The 17,180-nt window shown below is 58.1% G+C and overlaps 2 protein-coding genes across 8 annotated transcripts in view; both read left to right on the top strand.

Annotated features, from left to right (window-relative positions):
* Positions 1–17,180, top strand: part of LOC138843592 (rho GTPase-activating protein 20) — a 102,550-nt gene that overhangs the window by 41,828 nt on the left and 43,542 nt on the right. For all 7 annotated transcript variants that reach the window (XM_089302154.1, XM_089302155.1, XM_089302157.1 and 4 more), the window contains one exon: positions 6,722–8,469. In XM_089302154.1, coding sequence (XP_089158280.1) covers positions 6,722–6,870 — 149 coding nt within the window. In that variant the 3' untranslated portion in view covers positions 6,871–8,469. The remainder of the gene's footprint in view (positions 1–6,721; positions 8,470–17,180) is intronic.
* LOC149124924 (uncharacterized) lies at positions 14,836–17,142 on the top strand. The gene is made up of 2 exons (XM_089303234.1): positions 14,836–15,114; positions 16,661–17,142. The coding sequence occupies exons 1-2, from the start codon at positions 14,859–14,861 to the stop codon at positions 16,840–16,842; spliced, it is 438 nt and encodes a 145-aa protein (XP_089159360.1). The 5' UTR covers positions 14,836–14,858; the 3' UTR covers positions 16,843–17,142.

Raw genomic sequence — 17,180 nt, 5'->3', positions numbered from 1 at the left:
CCTGAGGTGGGATCTTAGGGCCAGCGTGCCAGGTTCTCTGGGAGAATTTCACTCCTTTGCTAAGAACCAGACCGCAAGCCTGCCAGGTGTCACAGGAGAAGCTTGAGTGATGTCCTGTAGCTCAGGGCTAACCCCAAGAGTAATGCCACCCCTCCCATGACTCCACCTGCTCTGTCTTCACAAGGGTAGCACAGATCAGGAGGTTTTATGGTGTCCTGAGACCAAAGCACAGATAAGATGATGTACTTGACTTACCACGCCACTCTTGCAAATGATGTGCGCATCAGAGAGATCGTGTGTTGATCTAGTCTATGGAACCATTTTCTAACCAAATGTAAGTGTAGCCCTTACAAATGAGAGTGCCTCATGTGCTGAGGAAACGTGGACTTAAAGTAGTATGTGACTTCGCTGCTAAACATATTCAGATGAATGCACACTTTTTCATTATAGGTATTTATGATACAACTAGAAACAGTGTGTGCATAGACAAGTTCATTCTTTGAAATGCATTTCCACATACACTTCTGAATTACTCTCTCCCATATAATCAGTGTGTTCCTGTTGAAGCATCGGTGAGGCTTGGTACTCTGTGGTAGCTGACACATCCCAAGTCCCAGTGCTCTTTGAAACCCTTTGAAAGGGAATAGTGTTAGGGATGAACAGAAAAGACCTCATGTCATAGAGGCTTCTTGCCAGTGTTCCAAATTTGGTGCCTTCATGTACCAACGTGTCACCTTTGTATGTTGTGTACATAAATAGTACTCAAAGTTAAAAATAAAAACCTTAGAATAAATGAAAGATAGGGATTTGTTTTGCTCAAGAAAGTAGTACATCTATAAATCATTTTTTCATTAATTGTTCTTTCATAAACTTGTCTTCATGATGTCTCAGAAACTGCAAGACAATCTCCAATATGAGTCAATGATGTTATTCTATCCTTGGCTCCCTGTGGAAAACTAATGGGTCCTTTTCCAAAGTACAAGATTCTTCATTTAAATGATTTCAAGGATTAAACCTCAAACTTTCAATTCAAAACAAGAATTGGTTTGATTCACAATGAGTATTCAACTTGGGCATCATTTTCTCAGAGACATACTTTGATATACTTAGTTTGATGATGTCTCAGAACTTAAAGAAACCCACATTGGGAGCAAATGATATTTACATTCCAAACAAATTCTTCTCCTGCAATCAGATACTGAAAAGTGACTGAAAATAGACTAACACTACTTTTGTTTTCTCGTCAATGGAAAAGATGACACTGTCACCGGAGTCTGAACCCATTAAAGGTATGGTGTCTGGCCAGAACTTTCCAAAGGAAAAAGAAGTCAAGCTTGAGCTTGTAAAGGGACCACCTGCGTCTTCTGTCCTCGCAATCGGAGTTACTGAAGAGTACCAAGAGCGTGCTTCCTTTAAATGTCCCTAAAATTCCTTTCACCTAACGCCAAAGGATAGTTTATAAAAGGTTTGCGCCTTGTTATCGATGTGCTTGAAATCTTCAGTTTCTTTCCTGGAAGGATAGAATTCCTTGGTAGAAAATTGCCCACGAGGCACCTACCCTAAGACAAACGTTTTGAATCCAGTTATTCTGTAACTGTCTCACAGTTGCAAAATTCAATCATTGATTTTCAAGATAGATTTTCAGTATTTCTGTCCTTATCCTTTTTGCGCCTCTTAAAGTAATTCTCATGTTTTGTATATAAGTGGAATTTAAATAAAAATAAAACACCTGAAATGAATTTAGAAAGGAATTTTCCTGCTCAAAATATTGAAATGGCCAATAGACAGGTGAACAGATGCTCAGGATCACTAGTCTGCAGGGAGATGCAAATCAAAGCCACAATGATTTTTCACTTCAGCCCAGTTAGATGGCTATCATCCAAAAATCAAAAAGCAATCAATGCTGGTGATGATGTGGGGAAAAGGTACCCTAACCCACTGCTTGTGGGAATGTAAACTAGTAGAACCATTATGGAAGACAGTATGGAGATTCCTCAGAAATCTGAAAATAGATCTACCATATGACTGATCCATTCCACTCCTGGGAATGAACCCAAAGAAAATGAAATCAGCATGTGAAGTGTCATCTGTACCCCCATGTTTATTGCAGCTGAATTCACAACAACTAAGATGTGGAGTCAACCCAGATATCCATCAACTGATAATGGAATTAAGAAAATGTGGTATATACACACTGTGGAATACTCCTCAGCCATAAAAAGAAAAGAATGAAATCCTGTCTTTTGTATAGAAATGGATACAAGTGGGGACCATTAAGCCTAATGATACAAGCCAGTCCCTAAAAGACAAATATATTTATTTTCTCTGCTATGTGGCAGGTGATGTAGAATACAAAAAATACTTAGGAATAAAATGGATACTTTGTGATATGATTGCTCTTCTTAGGCCTTGTGTATACTTGTGTGGAACTGTAGTCTTCCGACTTTGTTACTTGTTGAATATATGGTTAGTGATAAATTAAGCCTGTGACTATAGAGTGGACTGAAAGCTTTTCTTTGTAAAACTTAAAGGAAAAGTAGGGAAGAAAAGAGGGGGTTGAGAGAGTGAGAGGGGGAGGGGGGAATTATGATTCTCTTCTTAGAACTGTAGCTGTGAAATACACGAAATCTGTTCTCTTTATATTAGTAACAATTCTAAAAAATGATTCAATTTGTGCAGTGGGTTCTCATCGTATCTATTTTCCTTTTCTTCAGTCTAACACTCTCCCAACTGAGCTATTTTGGCTGCCCCCAGTACGTTTTCTTTTTCTTTTCTTCATGAGGTCTCTGAAACCTCAGGAAAATCCCCTTTATGAGTACATGAAGTTGAGATTTCAGAGTTGATTTTACTTGTACCTTACACTGAGATGAGTCTGTTTTCTGAACATATTCTAAGACAGCTTTAGATTTTTCCACAGTGGAATCAATAAAACCAACATGAGAATCGGATCCAATGTCAAAGAATGTGACTGACCCAAACCCTCCACTTGGCAAAAAGGCTAGGCCCGAGTTTCAGATTGGCCTGTGCGTGCCTTCTGAACCTTGTCTTCTGAGTTACTGAAGAGAACAATTGGTGTGGTTCCTAAGCATGTACTTGAATCTTCCTTGCACTGCCTTGAACGCCTGCTACAAACCAACTTGCCAAAATGTATAATTTTCCTAACTGGAATTGAACTCCTCCATTAATAACTCTCTTGCTAGAGAATGACCAGTGTGACTACCAAACTAAGGCAATGGTTTTGACTTCATATTTTTCTTGACTTGGCTTCCACGGGAACACTGACTATGCCGTTTGCCTTTATTTTTCTTGTGCTTATATTTTCTGGAAGGAAAATTACAGTTCAAAATGATATCCAAGGACAAACAGGAAACATGTAAGAGAATTTAGAATAGGAATCTTTTTTTCTTGAGCAAAAGGAAGTTCACACAGCATTTTCCCATAATGCATGTTTGCATGTATCTCCTTTCATGTGCTTGTATCGTATTTGGATTCAGAATAACTTCATTACCAGTTATCTGATGTTGAGAAGGGTCTGCTGTTGGAAAATGTACTATGATAGGTTTTGTTTTTCCTTCAACATGAAAGTTCACACTTCACTTGGAGTGTGGCACAGTGTAAGATGTGGTGACTGAACAAAATCGTCTACTGGCAAATAATGCCAAGCCCGAGCTGGCCAGGGCCCACATCTGTCTTTTGACCTCTGCATTCTGAACACTGGATGTGTTCAGTTAGCAGAATTACTTAGGATTTCATTTTATGTTCTCTGCCCATCTTTTAATGTGACATTAAGAGCTTCTTTTTCACAAATGTTTGAATGTGTGTTTCCTAACTAGTTTGACATCTTCAGTTTCTGCCTTGGAAGGGCAGATTCCCTTGAAAGAAAATTGCTGATGAGGCACAAACACTGAGACAACCATTTGCTTCTGCTGGAATCATGACTGCTTCACAATCGTACACCAAATCAGCACTCAATTTGCCGAGACTTTCATTTTCTGTATCCTCACACGTTTGCTACCTCAAATCGTAACTCCAAAGTTTGGTAGACTAGTGCTACTCAAATAAAAATAATATATCTGCAATGAATTTAGAAAATCTTTTGTTTAGCTCCAAAAGAATTCCGTCTTTGCATCTTGTACTCATGATATGTATTTCCCTCTCCTTTCCTTCACGAGGTCTCAGAAACCTCAAGGAAATCTCCATGATGATTGCCTGATGCTGGGGTGTTAAATCGTTGCCTTGACCTCTCATAGGGTCTGTTTTCCAAAGTTATCCCAAGACAACTGTAGATTTTTCTTCAATGGATTAAATAAAATCTACCTGAGAATTGGACCCAGTGTCTGGGAGTGTGACTGGCATAAACACTTCCTTCACTGGGCAAGGAGACCAAGACTAAGCATGGAATGAGCCCACCTATGTCATTTGTCCTCTGTCTTCTGAGTTACTGAAAATAACAGTTGTCAGGGTTTTTGAGGATTTTATCCCATCTTTCCTAAAATTCCTTGAAACCTCCTCAAGAACTAACTTGCCGAAATGGTTGAGCAACTTTCCTAACTTGGATTGAAGTCGTCTTTTGCTGTGCAGGAGGGATAAAATGCCTAGAGAGTGAGTCACCCTTGTTGTCTCTATGCCAAGACAGTGGGTTAGCAAAGTGGCACATTTTCCTTGGCTCTCACCGGGATACTGGCCATTTCCCTAATTACTGGATCTTTTCATTTCATCTATGCCTATCCTCTTATTTTTCTGAAAGGGGAAGGGCAATTCTTAGCACAGAAATGACCTGAGGAAGGGCCCATCTGTATAGAGTCACAGGAATTGGTTCCATAATCACTGGAATCATCAAGGCTTGCCAGTAGGACAAGGGGGAGGTCAACTTTGTCTCTCTCAGCACCAAGAACAAGGTCCTGGCTGTCACACTCTCTGGCAAGACTGAAATTGAACTCTCGGTGCACCAAAGATATACAGATAAAGAAACCCATATTCAGCTCAAGCCCAACTTCTATCCTTATGAACTGCAGCAGACTATACCACTGCAACACTCACAGACACAGTTACCATTGATGAACATTGATGAACGCTGAGAGCCTAGACTCCTAGAGCAGCTTCACTCCAACACAAAGCAAAAATCCAAGTGCTAACCCTGCATTTGGCTAAACCATGAACTCTTTTCAATAAAAACTAATTCATAAAGAGGAGAAATGAAGAAACATTTCTATGCCCAGACATGCTGCTTTTCTCTGACAACTGAGATACTGAATTAGAGAGATGGCATGGTGGTTTTGCATTTTCACCTTTCATCCCTAAAGGCTTGGAGCCATGCACCAAATACTGAATTTACCAATTATATGAGGGCAAGGCTAATGGCACTTGAGGTTTTCAGTTGCAGTGAAGGAGGGAAAAGATTAATTCACAGAGACTGTCACCAGGATCCCTACTAAGAAAGTGAACTGGGCATCATATTGTACTTTGTTGGCTCCCTAGCACAACAAATAGACAAATGATAGTTAAAAGAAATTTCATTACATCTGTGACTTACAGTGTTACCGCCTGAAAAGCGATGCACTAATTGAAACATGGAACGAGTGGGTTCCCCAATCCTGCCTAAGACATTTATATTTGTTTTCTATGGAGTTTGAAACCCAACATGACAATCATTTTTTTTTTTGCTTCGGCTGGTCTCAGAACCCCGGGAAACGTGTCCACGAAGCATGGCTGTTGCCTGACGTGAAGTCATGGATTTGATCTCTGCTGCTGGAATGAGTGTGTTCTTAAAGCATGCCTAAACACTTTGAGATTTGTCTGACATGGAGTACATGAACCCAACATGAGCCTCAAAGAGTGCCCTGAATGGGACAGGCCCCAATCCTCCACTAGGGAAAAAGACCGGACCAAACAGCGGTGCGGCCACGCTTGCGTTCTGCCCTGTGAGTGAGCACAGAGGAGATTGTGCAGCTGCATAAGAATTTCTCCCACATGGCAGGAGCGTCAACGAGGGAGTGACATGACTAAGCATGTGCTGAACATGGTTCATGAGAACTGGGGTTGGCAGTAGTGTCCTGCAGGGACCAGAGAATTCCTAGAGGTATACTCACGTAGCCCCTCAGAGGGGACTGTGGTCTGCGTGAAATAAGGTTCTTTGCTCCCACTGGAACACCAAGGTGGCACTTGCAAGTTCCTGCATCCTTTCACTTCACATGCTCTTTAACGTTCCGATTTGTTGCAAAGTGATTCCTTCTCAAGAAATAAGTGGCTCTGCTCTCAAGCTGTGAAGGAACCTTGGATATGTGCCCAGGAAGGACGTGTCTCCTGGGAAAAGAGTGCCAGAATGCTAGTCAGGTTAACTGAGATTACAAATTGTACTTCCCATTACACCCAGAGCGTACATACACCACTGGTGCATGAGGGTCTCCACATGGCTTGAGCCCTTTAGACACTGTACAGGTGGCCAAACAAAATGGAGAGAGGGGTGAAATCAAACCATGAGCGACCCAACTACTCGACCCTGACACAGGCCCAAACCCACCCCCAATCCCGCTAGTTTCCCTGGGAAGAGAACTGTCCAGCGGGCCATGGCTGGACTGAGCCCGTGCCGGACATGGTGCTCAGTTGCCATCCTGGAGGACCCAGAGGATTGCTCAGCCTGGTTTCCTAGGCGGAGGCAGGTGTGTTGTCGGCAAAGACCCTCACTCAGGCCAAGTGCGTGATGTCTCTTCTTCTTCCGCAGACGCTGAGCCCAGCACCCGGGAACCTGTTCCGGACGTGCCGCTCCCAACCATGACTCCCAGCACCGAAGTTGACCACGACCACAGTAGGGGCCCGTGTGCCTTGTGTCCTCTGCCCCTGGGAGCCCGCTGGGTTGCCGGGGCTCCTTGAGCGAGAACGGGCTTTCCTATTGCCTCCGGGACCGGGAAGGTGTCGCCATGCGATTCCTTGTCCCGAAACGCTGGCCTGTGCTCTGGAGCTGCGGGGACGTCCTCGGGGCTCTGCCCGGGAAGGATGTGCTCCCTGGGGAGAGAGGGGCCGCGGTGCGAGTCAGACGCTCCGAGACGGGGCCGTGTGTCCTCCCGGGTTCTCTGGTTGGCTGCACGCTGCCTGGGCCTGTCCGCAGGTTGTCCGTTTCTCTGCGTGGTGGTCTGCTGACCCGTGCGGGAGGGGCGTAGGCTTCCCCGCCCCCCATGTCTGCTCCCGCCATGACCCACCCCGGGGGTCTGGTGCAGCACTCCCAGCCCGCATGCCTGGCGTTGCCACGGAGGCTGCGAGTGCAGAAGCCTCATGGGACCCGGCGTGGAGTGCCCCACTGCCCCTGGTGGCCCAGTGTGCGCAGCGGACTTAGGCGCGGGCACGCTGGGCTCCGCGAGGGTGGTGCTCTGTGCCTCTGCCTCTCCTGAGACGTCCTTGCCTTCCTCTTGGCGTTGGCTGGTCTCCGAGCTCCCGGGACAGCGTCCAGGAGGCGTGGCCGCTGCCTGAGGACAAGTCCTCGATGTGCCCTCTGACGCTGGCACGAGCGTGTTCTGGACCCGTGCCGTGCCCCCAGGCAGCTGGGGAGTTGTCTGCCTTGTAGTGCGGCGGGCCACCAGGAGAATCTGACCCAGTGTCCTGGATGGGCCAGTTCCCAGTCGTGCGCTCGTGGCCCAGACCAGACCCGGGCTGGTGTGTGGAGCCAGCCACGCGGGCCCGTCTGTCCTGCGTGCCCTGAGTGGGCGCAGATGAGAGAGGGCGCGGTTGCTCCGTCCGCTTTTCTCCCCTCTCGCCCCCACGCGGGGAGCCGTCCAGCGGGGCCTGGCTGGACTGAGCCCGTGCCGGACACGGTGCTCCGTTGCCGTCCTGGAGGGCCCAGAGGATTGCTCGAGGTGTGCCCACCAGGCCCCTCCCCTGAGACAGGGGGCTGGGTGCCATCAGGTTCTTTCTTGGCTGCCCCTGGAACCCGGAGGTGGCCCTTGCCTGGTTCCTGGATCCTTTCACTTCCCCTTCCTCGTCGCCTTGCCGTGTGGAAGGGAAGGGCCGCTCTTAGCCCGCCAGCCCTGGCCAAGGAGGGGAACCCACTCGGAGGGTGGGGTGGCACCAAGGCCTTGCGCGGCCCAACGCACAAGGGGGGACGGCGCGCCCTGCTGCGGGCCCTGGCCCTGGCCCCGGTGCCACCAGTTTCCCTTGGCCGGGATTCTTTGTGGCCTAGGCAGGCAGGCGCCCGTGCTGTCTCCGCTCTGACCTAGGCACCCACCCACATGAGGCGTCGGGAGGTGTGGGGCCGGGAGAACATTGCTCTGCCTGGTTTCCTAGGCGGAGGCAGGTGTGTTGTCGGCGGAGACCCTCACTCAGGCCAAGTGCGTGATGTCTCTTCTTCTTCCGCAGACGCCGAGCCCGGCACCCGGGAACCTGTTCCGGACGTGCCGCTCCCAACCATGACTCCCAGCACCGAGGAGGCTGACCACGACCACGACCACGACCACGACCCCGACCACGACCACGACCACGGTAGGGGCCCGTGTGCCTTGTGTCCTCTGCCCCTGGGAGCCCGCTGGGTTGCCGGGGCTCCTTGAGCGAGAACGGGCTTTCCTATTGCCTCCGGGACCGGGAAGGTGTCGCCATGCGATTCCTTGTCCCGAAACGCTGGCCTGTGCTCTGGAGCTGCGGGGACGTCCTCAGGGCTCTGCCCGGGAAGGATGTGCTCCCTGGGGAGAGAGGGGCCGCGGTGCGAGTCAGGCGCTCCGAGACGGGGCCGTGTGTCCTCCCGGGTTCTCTGGTTGGCTGCACGCTGCCTGGGCCTGTCCGCAGGTTGTCCGTTTCTCTGCGTGGTGGTCTGCTGACCCGTGCGGGAGGGGCGTAGGCTTCCCCGCCCCCCACGTCTGCTCCCGCCATGACCCACCCCGGGGGTCTGGTGCAGCACTCCCAGCCCGCATGCCTGGCGTTGCCACGGAGGCTGCGAGTGCAGAAGCCTCATGGGACCCGGCGTGGAGTGCCCCACTGCCCCTGGTGGCCCAGTGTGCGCAGCGGACTTAGGCGCGGGCACGCTGGGCTCCGCGAGGGTGGTGCTCTGTGCCTCTGCCTCTCCTGAGACGTCCTTGCCTTCCTCTTGGCGTTGGCTGGTCTCCGAGCTCCCGGGACAGCGTCCAGGAGGCGTGGCCGCTGCCTGAGGACAAGTCCTCGATGTGCCCTCTGACGCTGGCACGAGCGTGTTCTGGACCCGTGCCGTGCCCCCAGGCAGCTGGGGAGTTGTCTGCCTTGTAGTGCGGCGGGCCACCAGGAGAATCTGACCCAGTGTCCTGGATGGGCCAGTTCCCAGTCGTGCGCTCGTGGCCCAGACCAGACCCGGGCTGGTGTGTGGAGCCAGCCACGCGGGCCCGTCTGTCCTGCGTGCCCTGAGTGGGCGCAGATGAGAGAGGGCGCGGTTGCTCCGTCCGCTTTTCTCCCCTCTCGCCCCCATGCGGGGAGCCGTCCAGCGAGGCCTGGCTGGACTGAGCCCGTGCCGGACACGGTGCTCCGTTGCCGTCCTGGAGGGCCCAGAGGATTGCTCGAGGTGTGCCCACCAGGCCCCTCCCCTGAGACAGGGGGCTGGGTGCCGTCAGGTTCTTTCTTGGCTGCCCCTGGAACCCGGAGGTGGCCCTTGCCTGGTTCCTGGATCCTTTCACTTCCCCTTCCTCGTCGCCTTGCCGTGTGGAAGGGAAGGGCCGCTCTTAGCCCGCCAGCCCTGGCCAAGGAGGGGAACCCACTCGGAGGGTGGGGTGGCACCAAGGCCTTGCGCGGCCCAACGCACAAGGGGGGATGGCGCGCCCTGCTGCGGGCCCTCGCCCTGGCCCCGGTGCCACCAGTTTCCCTTGGCCGGGATTCTTTGTGGCCTAGGCAGGCAGGCGCCCGTGCTGTCTCCGCTCTGACCTAGGCACCCACCCACATGAGGCGTCGGGAGGTGTGGGGCCGGGAGAACATTGCTCTGCCTGGTTTCCTAGGCGGAGGCAGGTGTGTTGTCGGCGGAGACCCTCACTCAGGCCAAGTGCGTGATGTCTCTTCTTCTTCCGCAGACGCCGAGCCCGGCACCCGGGAACCTGTTCCGGACGTGCCGCTCCCAACCATGACTCCCAGCACCGAGGAGGCTGACCACAACCACGACCACGACCACGACCACGACCACGACCACGACCACGGTAGGGGCCCGTGTGCCTTGTGTCCTCTGCCCCTGGGAGCCCGCTGGGTTGCCGGGGCTCCTTGAGCGAGAACGGGCTTTCCTATTGCCTCCGGGACCGGGAAGGTGTCGCCATGCGATTCCTTGTCCCGAAACGCTGGCCTGTGCTCTGGAGCTGCGGGGACGTCCTCGGGGCTCTGCCCGGGAAGGATGTGCTCCCTGGGGAGAGAGGGGCCGCGGTGCGAGTCAGGCGCTCCGAGACGGGGCCGTGTGTCCTCCCGGGTTCTCTGGTTGGCTGCACGCTGCCTGGGCCTGTCCGCAGGTTGTGCGTTGCTCTGCGTGGTGGTCTGCTAACCCGTGCGGGAGGGGCGTAGGCTTCCCCGCCCCCCACGTCTGCTCCCGCCATGACCCACCCCGGGGGTCTGGTGCAGCACTCCCAGCCCGCATGCCTGGCGTTGCCACGGAGGCTGCGAGTGCAGAAGCCTCATGGGACCCGGCGTGGAGTGCCCCACTGCCCCTGGTGGCCCAGTGTGCGCAGCGGACTTAGGCGCGGGCACGCTGGGCTCCGCGAGGGTGGTGCTCTGTGCCTCTGCCTCTCCTGAGACGTCCTTGCCTTCCTCTTGGCGCTGGCTGGTCTCCGAGCTCCCGGGACAGCGTCCAGGAGGCGTGGCCGCTGCCTGAGGACAAGTCCTCGATGTGCCCTCTGACGCTGGCACGAGCGTGTTCTGGACCCGTGCCGTGCCCCCAGGCAGCTGGGGAGTTGTCTGCCTTGTAGTGCGGCGGGCCACCAGGAGAATCTGACCCAGTGTCCTGGATGGGCCAGTTCCCAGTCGTGCGCTCGTGGCCCAGACCAGACCCGGGCTGGTGTGTGGAGCCAGCCACGCGGGCCCGTCTGTCCTGCGTGCCCTGAGTGGGCGCAGATGAGAGAGGGCGCGGTTGCTCCGTCCGCTTTTCTCCCCTCTCGCCCCCACGCGGGGAGCCGTCCAGCGGGGCCTGGCTGGACTGAGCCCGTGCCGGACACGGTGCTCCGTTGCCGTCCTGGAGGGCCCAGAGGATTGCTCGAGGTGTGCCCACCAGGCCCCTCCCCTGAGACAGGGGGCTGGGTGCCGTCAGGTTCTTTCTTGGCTGCCCCTGGAACCCGGAGGTGGCCCTTGCCTGGTTCCTGGATCCTTTCACTTCCCCTTCCTCGTCGCCTTGCCGTGTGGAAGGGAAGGGCCGCTCTTAGCCCGCCAGCCCTGGCCAAGGAGGGGAACCCACTCGGAGGGTGGGGTGGCACCAAGGCCTTGCGCGGCCCAACGCACAAGGGGGGACGGCGCGCCCTGCTGCGGGCCCTCGCCCTGGCCCCGGTGCCACCCGTTTCCCTTGGTCGGGACTCTTTGTGGCCTAGGCAGGCAGGCGCCTGTGCTGTCTCCGCACTGACCTAGGCACCCACCCACATGAGGCGTCGGGAGGTGTGGGGCCGGGAGAACGTTTCTCTGCCTGGTTTCCTAGGCGGAGGCAGGTGTGTTGTCGGCAGAGACCCTCACTCAGGCCAAGTGCGTGATGTCTCTTCTTCTTCCGCAGACGCCGAGCCCGGCACCCGGGAACCTGTTCCGGACGTGCCGCTCCCAACCATGACTCCCAGCACCGAGGAGGCTGACCACGACCACGACCACGACCACAACCACGGTAGGGGCCCCGTGTGCCTTGTGTCCTCTGCCCCTGGGAGCCCGCTGGGTTGCCGGGGCTCCTTGAGCGAGAACGGGCTTTCCTATTGCCTCCGGGACCGGGAAGGTGTCGCCATGCGATTCCTTGTCCCGAAACGCTGGCCTGTGCTCTGGAGCTGCGGGGACGTCCTCGGGGCTCTGCCCGGGAAGGATGTGCTCCCTGGGGAGAGAGGGGCCGCGGTGCGAGTCAGGCGCTCCGAGACGGGGCCGTGTGTCCTCCCGGGTGCTCTGGTTGGCTGCACGCTGCCTGGGCCTGTCCGCAGGTTGTCCGTTTCTCTGCGTGGTGGTCTGCTGACCCGTGCGGGAGGGGCGTAGGCTTCCCCGCCCCCCACGTCTGCTCCCGCCATGACCCACCCCGGGGGTCTGGTGCAGCACTCCCAGCCCGCATGCCTGGCGTTGCCACGGAGGCTGCGAGTGCAGAAGCCTCATGGGACCCGGCGTGGAGTGCCCCACTGCCCCTGGTGGCCCAGTGTGCGCAGCGGACTTAGGCGCGGGCACGCTGGGCTCCGCGAGGGTGGTGCTCTGTGCCTCTGCCTCTCCTGAGACGTCCTTGCCTTCCTCTTGGCGTTGGCTGGTCTCCGAGCTCCCGGGACAGCATCCAGGAGGCGTGGCCGCTGCCTGAGGACCAGTCCTCGATGTGCCCTCTGACGCTGGCACGAGCGTGTTCTGGACCCGGGCCGTGCCCCCAGGCAGCTGGGGAGTTGTCTGCCTTGTAGTGCGGCGGGCCACCAGGAGAATCTGACCCAGTGTCCTGGATGGGCCAGTTCCCAGTCGTGCGCTCGTGGCCCAGACCAGACCCGGGCTGGTGTGTGGAGCCAGCCACGCGGGCCCGTCTGTCCTGCGTGCCCTGAGTGGGCGCAGATGAGAGAGGGCGCGGTTGCTCCGTCCGCTTTTCTCCCCTCTCGCCCCCACGCGGGGAGCCGTCCAGCGGGGCCTGGCTGGACTGAGCCCGTGCCGGACACGGTGCTCCGTTGCCGTCCTGGAGGGCCCAGAGGATTGCTCGAGGTGTGCCCACCAGGCCCCTCCCCTGAGACAGGGGGCTGGGTGCCGTCAGGTTCTTTCTTGGCTGCCCCTGGAACCCGGAGGTGGCCCTTGCCTGGTTCCTGGATCCTTTCACTTCCCCTTCCTCGTCGCCTTGCCGTGTGGAAGGGAAGGGCCGCTCTTAGCCCGCCAGCCCTGGCCAAGGAGGGGAACCCACTCGGAGGGTGGGGTGGCACCAAGGCCTTGCGCGGCCCAACGCACAAGGGGGGACGGCGCGCCCTGCTGCGGGCCCTCGCCCTGGCCCCGGTGCCACCAGTTTCCCTTGGCCGGGATTCTTTGTGGCCTAGGCAGGCAGGCGCCCGTGCTGTCTCCGCTCTGACCTAGGCACCCACCCACATGAGGCGTCGGGAGGTGTGGGGCCGGGAGAACATTGCTCTGCCTGGTTTCCTAGGCGGAGGCAGGTGTGTTGTCGGCGGAGACCCTCACTCAGGCCAAGTGCGTGATGTCTCTTCTTCTTCCGCAGACGCCGAGCCCGGCACCCGGGAACCTGTTCCGGACGTGCCGCTCCCAACCATGACTCCCAGCACCGAGGAGGCTGACCACAACCACGACCACGACCACGACCACGACCACGACCACGACCACGGTAGGGGCCCGTGTGCCTTGTGTCCTCTGCCCCTGGGAGCCCGCTGGGTTGCCGGGGCTCCTTGAGCGAGAACGGGCTTTCCTATTGCCTCCGGGACCGGGAAGGTGTCGCCATGCGATTCCTTGTCCCGAAACGCTGGCCTGTGCTCTGGAGCTGCGGGGACGTCCTCGGGGCTCTGCCCGGGAAGGATGTGCTCCCTGGGGAGAGAGGGGCCGCGGTGCGAGTCAGGCGCTCCGAGACGGGGCCGTGTGTCCTCCCGGGTTCTCTGGTTGGCTGCACGCTGCCTGGGCCTGTCCGCAGGTTGTGCGTTGCTCTGCGTGGTGGTCTGCTAACCCGTGCGGGAGGGGCGTAGGCTTCCCCGCCCCCCACGTCTGCTCCCGCCATGACCCACCCCGGGGGTCTGGTGCAGCACTCCCAGCCCGCATGCCTGGCGTTGCCACGGAGGCTGCGAGTGCAGAAGCCTCATGGGACCCGGCGTGGAGTGCCCCACTGCCCCTGGTGGCCCAGTGTGCGCAGCGGACTTAGGCGCGGGCACGCTGGGCTCCGCGAGGGTGGTGCTCTGTGCCTCTGCCTCTCCTGAGACGTCCTTGCCTTCCTCTTGGCGTTGGCTGGTCTCCGAGCTCCCAGGACAGCGTCCAGGAGGCGTGGCCGCTGCCTGAGGACCAGTCCTCGATGTGCCCTCTGACGCTGGCACGAGCGTGTTCTGGACCCGTGCCGTGCCCCCAGGCAGCTGGGGAGTTGTCTGCCTTGTAGTGCGGCGGGCCACCAGGAGAATCTGACCCAGTGTCCTGGATGGGCCAGTTCCCAGTCGTGCGCTCGTGGCCCAGACCAGACCCGGGCTGGTGTGTGGAGCCAGCCACGTGGGCCCGTCTGTCCTGCGTGCCCTGAGTGGGCGCAGATGAGAGAGGGCGCGGTTGCTCCGTCCGCTTTTCTCCCCTCTCGCCCCCATGCGGGGAGCCGTCCAGCGAGGCCTGGCTGGACTGAGCCCGTGCCGGACACGGTGCTCCGTTGCCGTCCTGGAGGGCCCAGAGGATTGCTCGAGGTGTGCCCACCAGGCCCCTCCCCTGAGACAGGGGGCTGGGTGCCGTCAGGTTCTTTCTTGGCTGCCCCTGGAACCCGGAGGTGGCCCTTGCCTGGTTCCTGGATCCTTTCACTTGCCCTTCCTCGTCGCCTTGCCGTGTGGAAGGCAAGGGCCGCTCTTAGCCCGCCAGCCCTGGCCAAGGAGGGGAACCCACTCGGAGGGTGGGGTGGCACCAAGGCCTTGCGCGGCCCAACGCACAAGGGGGGACGGCGCGCCCTGCTGCGGGCCCTCGCCCTGGCCCCGGTGCCACCCGTTTCCCTTGGCCGGGACTCTTTGTGGCCTAGGCAGGCAGGCGCCCGTGCTGTCTCCGCACTGACCTAGGCACCCACCCACATGAGGCGTCGGGAGGTGTGGGGCCGGGAGAACGTTTCTCTGCCTGGTTTCCTAGGCGGAGGCAGGTGTGTTGTCGGCAGAGACCCTCACTCAGGCCAAGTGCGTGATGTCTCTTCTTCTTCCGCAGACGCCGAGCCCGGCACCCGGGAACCTGTTCCGGACGTGCCGCTCCCAACCATGACTCCCAGCACCGAGGAGGCTGACCACGACCACGACCACGACCACCACCACGACCACGACCACGACCACAACCACGGTAGGGGCCCCGTGTGCCTTGTGTCCTCTGCCCCTGGGAGCCCGCTGGGTTGCCGGGGCTCCTTGAGCGAGAACGGGCTTTCCTATTGCCTCCGGGACCGGGAAGGTGTCGCCATGCGATTCCTTGTCCCGAAACGCTGGCCTGTGCTCTGGAGCTGCGGGGACGTCCTCGGGGCTCTGCCCGGGAAGGATGTGCTCCCTGGGGAGAGAGGGGCCGCGGTGCGAGTCAGGCGCTCCGAGACGGGGCCGTGTGTCCTCCCGGGTTCTCTGGTTGGCTGCACGCTGCCTGGGCCTGTCCGCAGGTTGTCCGTTTCTCTGCGTGGTGGTCTGCTGACCCGTGCGGGACGGGCGTAGGCTTCCCCGCCCCCCACGTCTGCTCCCGCCATGACCCACCCCGGGGGTCTGGTGCAGCACTCCCAGCCCGCATGCCTGGCGTTGCCACGGAGGCTGCGAGTGCAGAAGCCTCATGGGACCCGGCGTGGAGTGCCCCACTGCCCCTGGTGGCCCAGTGTGCGCAGCGGACTTAGGCGCGGGCACGCTGGGCTCCGCGAGGGTGGTGCTCTGTGCCTCTGCCTCTCCTGAGACGTCCTTGCCTTCCTCTTGGCGTTGGCTGGTCTCCGAGCTCCCGGGACAGCGTCCAGGAGGCGTGGCCGCTGCCTGAGGACAAGTCCTCGATGTGCCCTCTGACGCTGGCACGAGCGTGTTCTGGACCCGTGCCGTGCCCCCAGGCAGCTGGGGAGTTGTCTGCCTTGTAGTGCGGCGGGCCACCAGGAGAATCTGACCCAGTGTCCTGGATGGGCCAGTTCCCAGTCGTGCGCTCGTGGCCCAGACCAGACCCGGGCTGGTGTGTGGAGCCAGCCACGCGGGCCCGTCTGTCCTGCGTGCCCTGAGTGGGCGCAGATGAGAGAGGGCGCGGTTGCTCCGTCCGCTTTTCTCCCCTCTCGCCCCCATGTGGGGAGCCGTCCAGCGAGGCCTGGCTGGACTGAGCCCGTGCCGGACACGGTGCTCCGTTGCCGTCCTGGAGGGCCCAGAGGATTGCTCGAGGTGTGCCCACCAGGCCCCTCCCCTGAGACAGGGGGCTGGCTGGGTGCCGTCAGGTTCTTTCTTGGCTGCCCCTGGAACCCGGAGGTGGCCCTTGCCTGGTTCCTGGATCCTTTCACTTCCCCTTCCTCGTCGCCTTGCCGTGTGGAAGGGAAGGGCCGCTCTTAGCCCGCCAGCCCTGGCCAAGGAGGGGAACCCACTCGGAGGGTGGGGTGGCACCAAGGCCTTGCGCGGCCCAACACACAAGGGGGGACGGCGCGCTCTGCTGCAGGCCCTCGCCCTGGCCCCGGTGCCACCAGTTTCCCTTGGCCGGGATTCTTTGTGGCCTAGGCAGGCAGGCGCCCGTGCTGTCTCCGCACTGACCTAGGCACCCACCCACATGAGGCGTCGGGAGGTGTGGGGCCGGGAGAACATTTCTCTGCCTGGTTTCCTAGGCGGAGGCAGGTGTGTTGTCGGCAGAGACCCTCACTCAGGCCAAGTGCGTGATGTCTCTTCTTCTTCCGCAGACGCCGAGCCCGGCACCCGGGAACCTGTTCCGGACGTGCCGCTCCCAACCATGACTCCCAGCACCGAGGAGGCTGACCACGACCACGACCACGACCACCACCACGACCACGACCACGGTAGGGGCCCGTGTGCGTTGTGTCCTCTGCCCCTGGGAGCCCGCTGGGTTGCCAGGGCTCCTTGAGCGAGAACGGGCTTTCCTATTGCCTCCGGGACCGGGAAGGTGTCGCCATGCGATTCCTTGTCCCAAAACGCTGGCCTGTGCTCTGGAGCTGCGGGGAAGTCCTCGGGGCTCTGCCCGGGAAGGATGTGCTCCCTGGGGAGAGAGGGGCCGCGGTGCGAGTCAGGCACTCCGAGACGGGGCCGTGTGTCCTCCCGGGTGCTCTGGTTGGCTGCACGCTGCCTGGGCCTGTCCGCAGGTTGTCCGTTTCTCTGCGTGGTGGTCTGCTAACCCGTGCGGGAGGGGCGTAGGCTTCCCCGCCCCCCATGTCTGCTCCCGCCATGACCCACCCCGGGGGTCTG

Source organism: Oryctolagus cuniculus, chromosome 8, assembly GCF_051225735.1.
Source record: "Oryctolagus cuniculus isolate XC-2025 breed Fujian yellow rabbit chromosome 8, ASM5122573v1, whole genome shotgun sequence".
In the NCBI taxonomy this organism is placed as follows: Eukaryota; Metazoa; Chordata; class Mammalia; order Lagomorpha; family Leporidae; genus Oryctolagus; species Oryctolagus cuniculus.
The sequence above is the reverse complement of the archived record's forward strand: the minus strand, read 5'-3'. Positions and strand labels throughout refer to the sequence as shown.

Coding starts and splice junctions, on each gene's coding strand:
- LOC149124924 (XM_089303234.1), top strand. CDS start 14,859: ATGAGGCGTCGGGAGGTGTGGGGCCGGGAGAACGTTTCTCTGCCTGGT. Junction 15,115..16,660: donor CGACCACGACCACAACCACG/GTAGGGGCCCCG, acceptor CTTCTTCCGCAG/ACGCCGAGCCCGGCACCCGG.